The sequence below is a fragment of the Boleophthalmus pectinirostris genome, unplaced genomic scaffold (assembly GCF_026225935.1).
Source record: "Boleophthalmus pectinirostris isolate CB_2022bp ecotype Guang Dong unplaced genomic scaffold, ASM2622593v1 HiC_scaffold_16, whole genome shotgun sequence".
Classification (NCBI taxonomy): Eukaryota; Metazoa; Chordata; class Actinopteri; order Gobiiformes; family Gobiidae; genus Boleophthalmus; species Boleophthalmus pectinirostris.
In genome coordinates this window covers 10,233,289-10,247,051 of record NW_026571095.1, presented here as the reverse complement: position 1 = coordinate 10,247,051, position 13,763 = coordinate 10,233,289, and the positions used below count along the sequence as shown (strand labels likewise).

Below are 13,763 nucleotides of genomic sequence, written 5' to 3'. Positions count from 1 at the left end.
AAAGGGGGGTTATCTTGAGAATCTGAATATACGTTTTGTTGCTACATAATTCTATACATTCTGTTTCATGTTTGATGTCTTCTAGAAAGTAGTAAAACAAATAAAAAAATATAATTGAATGAGAGGCTGTGTACATTTTTAAGGTGGGAGCGTAAAATTCTGACAACTTTTCCATGCTGAGTAGGGCGAGTGCCATCAATGAAATCATATGACAAAAAACAATTTTTTGACCAAGTTTATAACAGCAAAAAAAATGATCAAGCTTGAATCTGAGTGTATTTATTTTTATATTCTAAAATGCAAAGGACAGGATTTGAGAATAAATCCAAAGTTGAGTGCACAAAAAATGTTTCACCGCAAGCAACTATGTACAAGAATGAAATCAGTAAATCTATACAGAAGTCAACAGGTACGGCATCTATACTTCCAGTCAACTTTTTGGCCCTGATCCAAAAAGAATCAGGCTTAATTAGATTCAAAAGTATTAGTAATTTACATTTAAGTAACTTTATTAGGGTAAAATTTCACAAATAGTGCATTTTGGACTGCTGTATTTTTGAATGGAACATTAGGATCCCATTGAATTGTTATAGGACAGTACAAATGTCCCTTAAACGTGTTTCCCCAGAGATGCTATGCACCATAAATCAACATTCACAATCTGATTGTACCATCATCACATCACATATTAGAGTTTTATATTAACAGTATCAGGACCGTTTGAAACTGCAACAAACATTTGACGAGTTTTAGTGTAAAGCAGAAAACCTGCATGAACGTCTCCAGAAACTGTTTCACACAAGTGGAGCTGAAACATGAGGATTGGTCATCACATATTTTTCACTTTTTACAGTGCTGTAGAAAACCTCTTCTGGAAATCAAAGCAAAAACACAAAGACAGTAGAATTAATGGACTAATGAACTGTGGTTGATGGGAGGCTGTTTGAAACCATGTATCTAGAATAGCAGCCACAAAAGTGAGAAGCAGAGCTATGACCTGTGGAGTAAGTATGGTATTTACTGTGGCACAGGGAATCGTGGAACTCAGTGGATGTCATGTTTTTTCTTGCTTTTGTTTTACCTTTCTTTCTTTTTAGTTTTTTACAAAAAAAATGTAGGACACTATACATTTGTAAAACAACAAAAAATAAATTATAATGCTCTAGAACTTACATAATGCTTTGACCATTTGAGTCTTTCAGTCCCTTTTCCTCCACATGTGAAAGTAGGTCCAGGTGAGTGAATCAAATTCATTTGTCTAGATCTTTTGCCCACACTGGGTCAAGATGACCCATTATTTTGTCTTAACCCATTAAAATACAAATCCCACATACAGGAAGGATTATCACAGACCACTGAGCCCAGTAATTTACTGTCTTTGTCAAACAAACATTTGCATATTCTGCCCAGGTGAAAATCAGGATAAGTGCACAATCCACCCGGACACGAATGTGTCTAGAGCCATAAACCAGATTTATACATGTCCTTGGTCACTTTCTGTAGTATCCAGCTCTTTTTCAGCTCCTTTCATACTGAGGAGTCCATCACTCGAGCATCACAAGTGAATGCAAGATACAATGGTTTGAAAGCTATAATTCAGTCATGTGCTATCGAAGAGAAGCCGAAACATCTACTAACAGAGAAATGAAATATGAACCAACTCTTTTGTTGGAATACTGCATTTTTCATACTTACACATTTTTTTCCAAATCTTCAGTACGGAAGAACGAAAGTGCTCTGATCAAACAGGTAAAAAAATAATATTTATACACAACCCCGCTGTGGTGTCTGGAGGTTGATGTTTTTCTCATTGTCGCTCCTCGTCCCAGTCGGAGTCTTCCTCCCTGACGTCTGGGCCCGTCGGTGGCATTAGTTGTCATTTGTTAAAAGGGAGGCAGGCCGGCAGTATGACTGTGGAGCAGGCAGGGCCCGCTAACGGCTCTGCCACCTCTCCCTCCAACTCAGTCCATGTGCCTTTCTCTGGGCTGTAGCAGATGGTGGAAGACTTATAGGCCCCCTGAGAAGAAACAACAGTGTTAGAATCATTTTATTTCCAGTTTTTTGTCTTCTTGAAACTTTTTAGCAGCAAATGTTATGAATTTATATCACTAAGACATATATGAACAATTTTAACTTTGAAAATTTTAAATTGAGTAGAAAGACACCACAGAAACATAAAAATAATGTACATGTGCAGACAGTACCATGCTCCAGCTGTAGCCTCCAACCAGGAAGATGCTGTCGTCCAGAACGGCACAGCCTGGCCCACTGCGGCCCTCCAGGATGGGCGTCTGCAGGATGTTCCACTGGTCGGCTTTAGGGTCATAGCACTCCACTAGCATCACGTCTAAATGAGAGAACCCTGTGTGGAGATGAAGAGAGCGCTCATCAAAAGTTTGATCAATTATAATCGTCTTACCAGAGCTGGCAGAGCATTAAGCACAACTAAAGCTGCAAGAAATATGTCAACGAACAGAAATGATAATAATGATAAAACTAAAGGAATACACTTGACAAAAACTATAGCTTTAAAATAGGGTTGTCAAAATCGAAAATCAGATATCAGTGAATACTAAAACTAGTATCAAAAATTAGATTTGTAAGTATCAATACTAAAAAAGTCACATTCACAGGACAGAAATAAACCTTTCCTGAATAGTTTTAGAATGAACATGAGCTGCTTCAGAACAAGTATAAGAGCACATAAACTAGGAGGACTAGAACCTACTTGGACGAGGGATTACACAGTTATAAGACCAGACGATAATATAAAACAAAGCACTATGATTTGATGTTGAAACTCACATTCTATTTTCTAAAGAAAGAGTTGTGGTATCAGAATCAGTATTGCATGTCCCCAACTGGAACAGCAGCAAAATAATCATTAATGACCGACTACGTAACAGTAATTTTGTTGTTCAGCCCTGACCTTATTCTCTTAATGAATTAGGAATAAAGTGTACTCAACATGGATCCCTGATGAAGTACTTGCCTTTGAGATGATTTCCACCAATAGCGTAGAGGCGGTCGTTCATGCCGGCCAGAGCGTGAATAGCCCGCTTTGTGTTCATATCCTGTTTACGGGCCCACACGTCCATTACAGGGTCATAACAGTAGAGCCAGGACACATACTCCCCATTGTGCACTCCCCCTGCAAAAGGTAAACACTTATCTGAGCTGCTATACACTGTTTCATTAATACTTGCTGCGTCTGAGTAAGCAAAAACACAATCTAATGTTTATAAGTCCCCTCATCTACACAAGGTAAAGCAGTGGACTAATGCAAGTTAAAGGAACTATATTATGTTATGTTCTGATCTATATTATAATGTTGTTTCCTCATCACAGACATACCTGGAGTTGTGTTTTGTTTCATTCACACATGTTTAACACACAAATCCTTCATATTTAGGCTGAGATCTCTCAAACAAAAAACACTTGGTTCCACCTAGTGATGTCATGTCGTAATACAGGGTAATACAGTGCTCCATTGTGTTTTTAAACTCCATACACCTTCACTAGAATCATTTGGATGATTTCAGACCTGGAATTGCTAATCTCTACTGAACAAAGGGTAAAATTAAGTTGTAAAACTACCATTTCATGACATCACAGGGTGGAAGAGAGCATTTTAAGCTTTGAAAATGTAGACAGACTAATAATAAAGGGTTACTGAAAGATGTGTGAATGAAACAAAACACAACTCCAGGTAAATTTTTTGAGCAACATTCTAACATGGCCAGAAGATCACAATCGTCAAATTTGTGTAATATAAGAGCTTTTAAAGAGTCCAAAGTCTAATCATGACCATCACCTGATATGTAAATCTTCCCATTGTGCACGGCTCCGGCATGGGCAGCCAGAGGTTGTGGGAGAGAGGACACATAGTTCCACTCATTGGTCTCCAGGTTATAAGACTCAACACTGGAGAGGTATCCCGTCTCATTCCTCCCACCAATCACATACAAGTGCTTGTCCAGGCGACAGGCAAAAAAGCTGGCTCTCCTGAAAGATGTGAGGACAAGATCATTCCATAAACTCAAGGTGATTATTTTTAATTTAAATGCACTATTTCTGGAAGCACACATAAATTGACTCTCACCTCTCCTGCATTGGGGGCAGTTGGATCCAGCTGTTAAATCTCGGATCATAGCGGCTCACAAAATTAGTACTGTGTTTTCCTGCAGAAGACATTTTGGGTCAATATGAGCAGTATAAATAATTGTTCACTATTATGACAATAATGTTTATGGTAAAACTTTATTTGTTTTTATTTGTTCAGTCAAATACATATAAAACTACAGCACAAGAGACAAGCATAATTGTTGACCATTCGAAGTCTTTGTTTTTGTGGCTTGTAAAAACCTCTTCACAAAGAGGACTTTTAACAGTTCCACACTAAAATATTTTAGTGTTTTCTGCCAGTTTTGATCTGGTGTTTTGTCCATTCAGAGCTGCTCTTGTCTGCTCTGAAGTGAATCACTTAGAGCTCTGTCAAATGGAATCAACATTTGTGACACATTTGTGGTCTTGTGTGTTTTGTACCGTTGGGGTTCCATTGGTCTTCTCCTCCAAGCAGCAGCAGGAAGTTCTCCACCTCCACCACGCAGTGATGAGCACTGTTGTAAGGCATTACTGTGGAGAAAACACAAAATATATTTGTTTATATTTACAAAAAACATCTAACAATACAGAACACTGAGCCATGAATGCATAAAGACACCACGTAACTAAACATATTGTTCAAATATCCATCCTGATTTTTAATAACCAAAAAGCATTTGGAAGAGACCACTTGACACATCACTGGCCTTGTTTACATGCACACCAAAATATGATTACTATCTGATTTTTGGACCTTTAAGATTAAAAAGAAATCTGATTATATTGCGTCTTACATATTAATTTCATAGTCTTTAATAGTCAAAAAATCTAACAATAAATAAAATTTTAAGTGCACATGTGACTGCAGCCACTGTTTCTAAATAAAACTATTGCAAGAATAAATTTCTGCAAATGGGCCTTTGTGTAGATGTCACTAGTAAGGCTTTTGATAATACCATTCAATTGTCGAGAATACTTATTACTTTCACTGTACACAGGTTTGTCTTTTCATTATCCAACTATCTGTGATGATAATACTATATGGGCTCATTTACAGAGAATCCCAATACTAATTAAATAGCATTACTGGTAAAACAGTTTTTGATTTAGATTTAAAAGCCTTGCTCTTCCAAACAGCGCAGACCCCTGGATGAAGGAGTACCTGTGTATAATCTCTCTCTTGAGTATGTTTTTGTGCTCCCCTCCACTATCCTTTTTGTGGAAGTGACCCCATTGAGATGTAGAGAAATGGTCTTAGGTGACAGTCATAATGAACATGATCGTGTTCACTCAATAAATCTCGGGCCGGGTGCTTTTTGAGCACAAATCAGTGGAATGTTAAAACCCACCTGTCTGTCTCCATCAGTCATTTCCACTGTCACCTCCCCACTGCCTGATGGATCACAGTTGCTGCAAAATTAGACAGCCTTGAATCTCATTTCTTTCCAATTGGCCTCTCCCTGCAATCTCACTCTGGCGCGGTGACATGTGCCGCTCCACCCAGGGAGGAGGTCTCTGATAGGATACTAATACAACATACTCTAAACACAGCTTTATCTACACAGAGGGGATTAGGCTGTCCAACTCCACTGCACCTCAAAGACAAGTGCCATAAGACGACTATTGCTATTTACATTATCTCAGTCAGCAGTATATGACATGGATGAGTGCCCTTTTCGATGATGTCTACTGACTTGCACTAACACTACAAATAATCTTGTGCCTATGTAAAAGATTATTGCTTTACGGTGTGGCTGGGCGATAAGACCTCACATTATTATCACAATTAACATTTCACTTTGATTAATTAATGAGTTTTTCAGCCCATCATAGTTCACTGAATACACAGCTAATTAAGCTGGAATAAAGCGCATATAATGGTTTTGACAGGTTTGAAGATTGTATTGATAATGACAGAAGCAGTTATTGTACTTATAATGTTTAAAATTATTACAAAGTTTAGTTCTAAATGATAACATCTACTGATTATGTAAATGCAAAATGATTATAATTGTTATGGCAAAATCAGGAGGGTTAAAATATCCTTCATTTTGATTCATCTGTTTAAACAAATCAAAAGTATTAAGTGGATCACCCCCAGGTAAGCCCTCAGGTAGCCGTGGCCGCCATAGGAGGGCATTAGAAGCACGTCTTTATGAGATGGAAGCCATCAGTCCCTGGACTACAGTGAGCTGCAGGGCTCACTAGAGGGAGGCACAAACCTCTGCATAGAGACGCAGTTGGGGCCGCTTGACTGGCTCCTCAGCTAATGCACCACTGCTGCTGAGCTCTGACGTGCTTCAACACATTACAGCCGCATCCTGCCGAGCTGATTCCTTTGTTCAGGCCGTACAGTGTACACCAGCCTGGGATTTTAATATGGTGCTGCTTTAAATAAGCACAGACAGGGGGGAGAGTCCGAGGCTTTGTCTGCTGTTTGTCACGCTACAGTGGGTACACTAGATGGCAAACTTTGCACTGGAATCACCAGGCAGAGGATTCTGAAGAGAGGGATCAAATTCTCCCCAAATTGTGTTGATGAATGTCTTAATCAAAGCCTGTCCCTCTCAGGTTTCGCCTCATTGAAAAGTTATGATTGAATGTTAATAATCTTCTATTCCACATCCATTGTGTGGAAGCTACATCAGATGGCCACTGATGTGTTAAGGGGATGATTTTGCAGTTTTGTCCTTCCATTTGGCCACGGACCATTTGAGTGTTAACTTTTTAGTTTTGACTGATGGAAATCCCTATTGACCTTTTGCTTGTTGCAGTTTATACCCATGAGTGTGAGTGTAATGAGAAAATAACAATATAGACACCAGCGAGCTTCAGGCTGTTGTGAACGCACGCCTCCTTTAGCAGAATGCTCCTGATAAATCTGGCCAAACACAAGCTGAAATGCCACTTTACTGCCAAGAAATGTTATGAATTGCGAAACTCTGTCCAACACTGTTACTTTAGTACTTAAGAACACAAATCTCACCAAATTTACTACAAACTTATAAAACAAAAGATTAAGGGTAATGGGGCAGTCTGGCAGAGTAATATGTACAAATGAAGAAACAGTCCTGAGCTATGACTCAAACCAAAACAAGGGACAAGAACTCAATAAGTCCAGAGATGAGGATGCAAAGAACAAATATGGCTTTCCATTAGTTCTCGTTTGACCTTTGCAACACTACAGCAGTATGGTGTTGGGCCTTCAAAGGTCATGGATGACAGAGAGAAAAGACCCACTGGTTTCCTCGGAGATGCTCCTCTAAACATTATAGATGCGCTTTGTTTGGTCAGTTCCATTGTATGCATTCAAACTTTAAGGCATCTCTGAATTTTATGAGGCGATCTCAAAAGCAAAAGGCTGTTTTAAAATGTCAAGAATGTAGAATAAATAAGATTAAAATTATTTTCTATGATTTAGGTACTGACAAACACTGAATAATTAAGCTATTGTTAGAAGCTATTGAGAAAATAAGTGATTCAGTGTTGTTGTAGCTCCGCCACAATAGATCATTACATTCAAGTAAATCTCATCATGCATCTTGCAGCATATTTCAGCAAAAACAAGGGAAACCGGGCATGACGCTCCACAGTGCTGCGAAGTCACGCTCTGATTAAAAACTTATATTAAAAGTGATAGTGATACATTATTACCTGAAGGATTTAGGGAACTCCTTCCCTCATTTTGCTTGGAAATTAACCTGTGTTAAAGTCATTCAAAGGAAAAGCTATTTCTCATCATAAAGCCAGTAATACAAGATGCCCGGGGTACAAAGCAGAGGCCTCTACTCACTTGTGAGGATCTTCCATGTCTTTTTCTCATCGTCATAGTACTGGACCAAATTACTGGGGAGGCGATCGGGTCCAGGAGGCAAGCCACCCACCAGTAACAGCATCCTCTTATTGGAACGGATTCTGCAAAGTCACAAAGTGTGGGTTGGTGGACCAGTGTTAGAAAACAGGACTAAACAAGAGAAAACAACCCACTATCTCCAACATAAAAATAAACATTATAGCTGTAAGATTGCCAAAATGGTTTGTTTCACAGCACAGAAAGCCCACATAATTTGAAGTGAAAGTATTATTGTATTTTTATAAGAGAAAAGCCTAATAGTAGAAATCATGCTAATTGTGATACTGCTGAGACACTCTAAAATATAAAATGTATGATCCTCTATATAATTTAATTTAGGTTAACAACTAAACCCCTAATTCATACACTTCATAATGTTGAGAAATCTAAAATATAGAAACAAATATGTATTATGCAATGAGTGGCACACTTCCTTGTAGTTTGAATAAATCCCGTGACAGCATTTCTTACAATCAGATCATATTAAGTGTACTTGTGTTTTGGATGTGTTATTGGATGGCTATGGGTCCCTACAGACATCCTTTCAATTAGCTGTGAAGTGAGGTCAGTCCAGTGGGGTGCCATGCTGCAGGCAAAGAGAGCATAAACCTGTCTATACAATGTCTTCATTTCATTGGCTGGTGAGATTCATGTGACATTTGTGTGCCAGTGTATCCCCCGTTGTTCTACACAAAATACCATCTCACACTTTACTAGACTTTAGCCACTATTGTACCCTTTAATGGATTGTGTTGCAAATCTTCTAATTTATCACAATATGTGCTCAAATATTAAGACTAACTGAGTTTATATTCAAGCACGGTCACCTTTTTCCGAATCATATTTTACTTTTTTATGCTTGGATAAACAACCGTTGTCTCAGTACATTCGCTCTGCTACTGGCCCACTCGGAAGTGTTTTGGGGTTATTCATATGCAAATGAGCCCCTGGACATAGATAATGGTGATTAATTGAGAGGAGAGAAACAGTGGCATGTGAAACTAATTATGAGGATTCCTTATTCCTTGCTCATTTAGACCCGTATGCGGAAATAGATATGTTATTGGAGTAAAGAAGAAATTAATGCTCTTACAAATAAGTGATCTACTGAATTTAGAGAATGTTTGGATCTAGTCAATTTCACCATTTTGCTAAATCCTCAACTGTAATTCCTAATACTATTAGACTGTTGCTCTTGTACTAACACACACATAGCTGTCAGGTAAACAAAACGTGACAACAGCAACGTCAATCAATCAACTTGTGCAAATGGAACCTATTAGGCCTATTTTAGACCAGGGCCTTATATTTTTCCTTCATGCCATTAGTTATTATGACAGAAACAGAGCACTTTATGTTAATGCAGTAAAAAATAATTAGTAAAAAGACCAAAATCTTTAGCTTCATATTTTCATGTTGTTTCAAATTAGTAGCTTATTCACGAGCTATTACAAGATCTTTGATTTAATTACCATGTAATTTTTGGTACCACTATAATCACAGCGTTTCAAATTGTATTCATGAGAGTTGCCATGAATCAATTGCAGTCTTTATCTGGTTAGCCACATCATGTCTCCACTGATTAGAAAACAATTACACGTGTGTGAAAAAAACACCACATGTGTTTTGGAGAGTGGGCTCCAAAGAACCTCAGATATCAGTGGTTGATGAAGTGGCATTGGCTGGCTCTACCTCTAAATGTCCATAATGATTTGGATCACTTGAGTGATGGCACAAGACTTGAGTCAGCTGTTTGTTCAGATTTAACTGGTGGGAGGCATTCAATTGACTTTTTTACTGTGTGTATGCAATGCCATATATTAGTCCGTCTCACCTGCTGGCCACGGTCTGCCTGCAGTGCTGTCTGAAGGGCATCAAATGGTAGTTCATGGCATCGAGGAGCAGTTTCTGGCACACCGGGTCACTCCTCATGAAATCAACCGACTGCACCCTCTCCACCAGCTCTGGGGCAGGGATGAGGGCAAAGCGCAGCCTCTTCATGAGGTCTGGGGCGTAGTGCATACGAGTCTCGCGGTCATGCTCCAGCCACAGCACTGACATCTGGAAGAGTGCCAGCTCTGACTCCACTGGGGGAGGCAGAGCGTCCAGCATGGCACACATCTCCTCAAAGTTTAGCAGAAGCACATCCTCCACCAGGTACTTGTTGGCCAGCTTCTTTGTCTCGTCCAGTCCATGGAGGGCGGCGATCTTGCAGATTTGCTTGTAATTCTGCACAGAGATCTGGTCGTTGAGGAACTGCACACACAGCTTGGTGATTTGAGGGATGTTTAGAATCTTGCTCACTGACAGCACCTCTTCCACTGTGTCCAGGGAAAGAGTCACATTGGCAGTGTAGAGGTACTCCAGCACTAAGCGTAGTCCAATAGAGGAGCAGCCCTGTAGTACCAGGTTATTAATGGGCCTGGCAGTGGGGGTCACAAGCTTGTCATCTGGGGAGGACGAGGGGGTCCCGCTGCTAGCCTGGTCTCCTTTACTGCCCTCATTGTTGATTACATTGTGAGAGGAGAAGAGAGACCTGAAGTACTGGGAGCAGGACGCCAGCACCGCTTTGTGGCAGTGGAACTGCTGTCCCTGGGCAGTGAGAGTCACATCACAGAAAAGCTGTTTCCTCCACAAAAGGTTGAGCCCGTGCAGCAGAGTGTCACTGTGAGCTGGGTCAAAGGTGGATGTTCTATCACCCGATCTGGACATGACTTTATGTGAACGCCACCTAAGCAACAAACAACCAAGCAAGTATTCACTTTAGGTTTCTTATTTTCACAAGCCCCCTTTGGGTGCTTTCAGTCAACTACTAAAACATTTCTTACAAAAGTTAGAGAACAAATCACTCCTTTGTCCGTTCCAAAATAAAAAACAACCAACAGCAGACGGCGTGAATTTATGTCCAGTAAAGCTTCAGTCACTTTAAACTTCTGGTCATACAGCAACAAACAAAAACGCAGTAGTTTCCATAGTGTGCCGCACTTATTCATTCTTATTTGGAGAGGCTATAACGCACACTGAGCTCCGAGGGACGCTGTCAAACCAAACGAAGATAGGGAGATGCTGCAGAGCTATCCCCCAACAACGCACTCAAGTTGTCGGCTACGGAGAGGAGACACAGCCGCTACGCCGATGGGTTGAGATGCTGCATCCCTCCAACACCTACCCCTGATACTTTGCTGCACTCCCCCAGAACGAAGACATGGCACATCTCGAGCATTTACGGAGTCTTACAAAAGCAATTAGTTTGTCTCCATGCCGTCAGCAGCAGCAGCAAGCTACGGGTACGTTTGCTTTTTCGACAATACCTGAGTTACGCGACCGCGAATGGATAAAATGCTCGTTGTAATGCAGTTTTCGAAAAAGTTGCGCGCAAAAAACATGCCTGTTCCTAACAACGAAGCGGTATTTTGACGTGCGTAATGTGTATGAACTTAACCCGAGCGTGCGTAAACGTTAGTCGCCAGATCCAGTAAAAGCGCCTGTCACCACTAAATGATGAGAACAGCTCACAGAGAAGAAGCCAAACTTACCTGACTTCAGCTCCCGACAAAGAAGAAAGTAAGGTTCCAGTAATGTTACTTAAAATCCGTCTGTTCTTCTTTCAAAAAGTCTGTGGTAACCGGTGACTCCAAATAACAATTGATTCCAACTCTTAAAGTCACTATTTCGCGTTATTTGTTGACGTTGATCATTTGTTCTTCTGAATTAACAAGAAGTGTGTGAGTGTGAGAGGGAGCTGTGCTTTCTGCAAGAGAAGAAGAAGAAATATACGTGTGACAAATTATGCTACCAAGAAACAACACATCATTATCCTTGGGCCTGGGGCTCAGTGAGTCGTAACGAGAGTAATAGGAAATCCACGGTTGGGGAGAGAAACGGTCGTGCATGGCCGGTGGAGAGAGACCATGCAGGGGTATGGATGCTGGAGAGACTCGCAAAATTATGGCTCAAGGCTATTGTAAAAACTGTCGAGCGTAAATGACTGCGATTTCAAACATCTATGGAAGAAAGAAAAGAGAAAGGGGGAGAAAAAGCGAGTCTTTCCCTCGCCGTTATAGAGAGAACCGTCAAGTTTTAGTGCGCATTGCTAATTAGTCAATTTCTCTCTGCCTTCACAGCCCGACGACTTTGCTGCTGAGCTGAAACTGCTAATTTCTGGGACCAGCCTTTTTTTGGCTGTGAACTGGATGGATGAATGGCTTGTCTCGCACAAATGACAAAAAGCCCCTGCCTTAATCTCCATCGCCAAAATAACCCCTCATCTCATTCTGCTCATACTAGTCCTTCAAAAGAAGGTGCACGACACAAAGTACAGCTTTGCATCTTTATAAAAGCACAACATGCACACCCATGTTCATAGTGTGATGTCCACACTTGCAAATGTTAACAGAAAAAACACACTGATACAAAGTTTCAAAACACAACTGAAGTCACCATATTTTCATATTTGTTTTCTAATCTTACCCCCTGGCCACACTTTGGGGCATAGCTCCAGGCCATAGACACAAAGGAGTGAAACCTGATCCAGAACAGCCACCAGTGCACACAAGTCCACAATGAACCCAATGAATGTTGGCCCAACTTGCCCAAGCAAATGTCCTAAAGCTGCATATTTATAGCCAAAGTAACAGTCAGCATTAAAGCTATCTGCAATCTCATTGGGGCATGTATTTCTCATGAATACTTTTTACTCAGGAGTATTGGCAATAGCCATTAATCAGATACTTGATATCTGTAATAGAAGGAGATGTTAAAGTTATTGCATATGTATGGGAATTCTATATCACCCTATAGGAGTAAATGTACTGAAGAAAAGTGTAAAGCAAAGTTAAGAATTTTTTAATCCCTCTCCATTAAATATATTAGATACATATTCTAAATACTGGCTGTATCCATAAAGGACATGGACATATATATGTAGTAACAGCACACATATTATTGCAGTAATGAAACTTCCAATGCCTATTGGGTCAAAAGTGGAGCAACACTATAACAAATTGGTGCTCAGTTAAAACTTTTAGTAAATATATTGTCTTTTAAAGACAGGCCACCCCTTTACCCACAGTTCTGTTTGGAGCAAGTTAATGTTTACCCACGTTAGTGAGACGCCACAATGTAAAGCACTCCTGAATTTCCAATCAAAAATGGTGGGAATTACTTATTAGAACAGAACCTGTCAATTAAATAAAGAGCTCAATTAGGCTAAAAAAGCATACATACAGGACTCCCAGGGGACTACCAGTGACAGATACCTCGCCAGTTATGAAATGACAGATAGGGATAAATGGGTTTGTTCATGTACTATGAAATAGAGCAACACCATGCTACCATAAAGCAGTAACAGGGCCTGCATAGATAGGATTAATAAGACAACTTTGTTTGATATAGTATATGACAAGACGTACATATACAAATAAATAGGTAAAGGTGGATGAGGTAGCAGGAGTGAGAGCAATGTTACTTTAAAATAGCATTAGACTACTCAATTAAAGATTCAGTATGTAGTAATTACATATTTAACACATTTCAGTTTTATCAGTTCATCAATACAATACAATACAACACTGTAGAATGAAATAAAATTGAATTCTACAGTAGTAGTAGTAGTAGTAGTAGTAGTAGTAGTAGTAGTGTAGTAGTAGTAGTAGTAGTAGTAGTAGTAAAGCAATAAAATACCAAGACTGCTACAAAATCAGGGATGGGTGATATACAAGAGTGAATATCTGGATATATTTTGCATTATAGCAATAATAATTTTCAATAATATTCATTAACAATGCATCTGGAATGTGCTATAACA

The 13,763-nt window shown here is 39.7% G+C and overlaps 1 protein-coding gene across 1 annotated transcript; it reads right to left on the bottom strand.

Moving 5' to 3' along the window:
* Positions 1 to 283: 283 nt before the first annotated feature.
* On the bottom strand, positions 284 to 10,690 carry klhl14 (kelch-like family member 14). Its single transcript, XM_055151815.1, has 8 exons — positions 9,792 to 10,690; positions 7,898 to 8,019; positions 4,546 to 4,635; positions 4,103 to 4,181; positions 3,815 to 4,005; positions 2,993 to 3,151; positions 2,205 to 2,362; positions 284 to 2,017 (listed from the first exon to the last, which is right to left on the bottom strand). The coding sequence occupies exons 1-8, from the start codon at positions 10,667 to 10,669 to the stop codon at positions 1,877 to 1,879; spliced, it is 1,818 nt and encodes a 605-aa protein (XP_055007790.1). The 5' UTR covers positions 10,670 to 10,690; the 3' UTR covers positions 284 to 1,876.
* Positions 10,691 to 13,763: the final 3,073 nt, after the last annotated feature.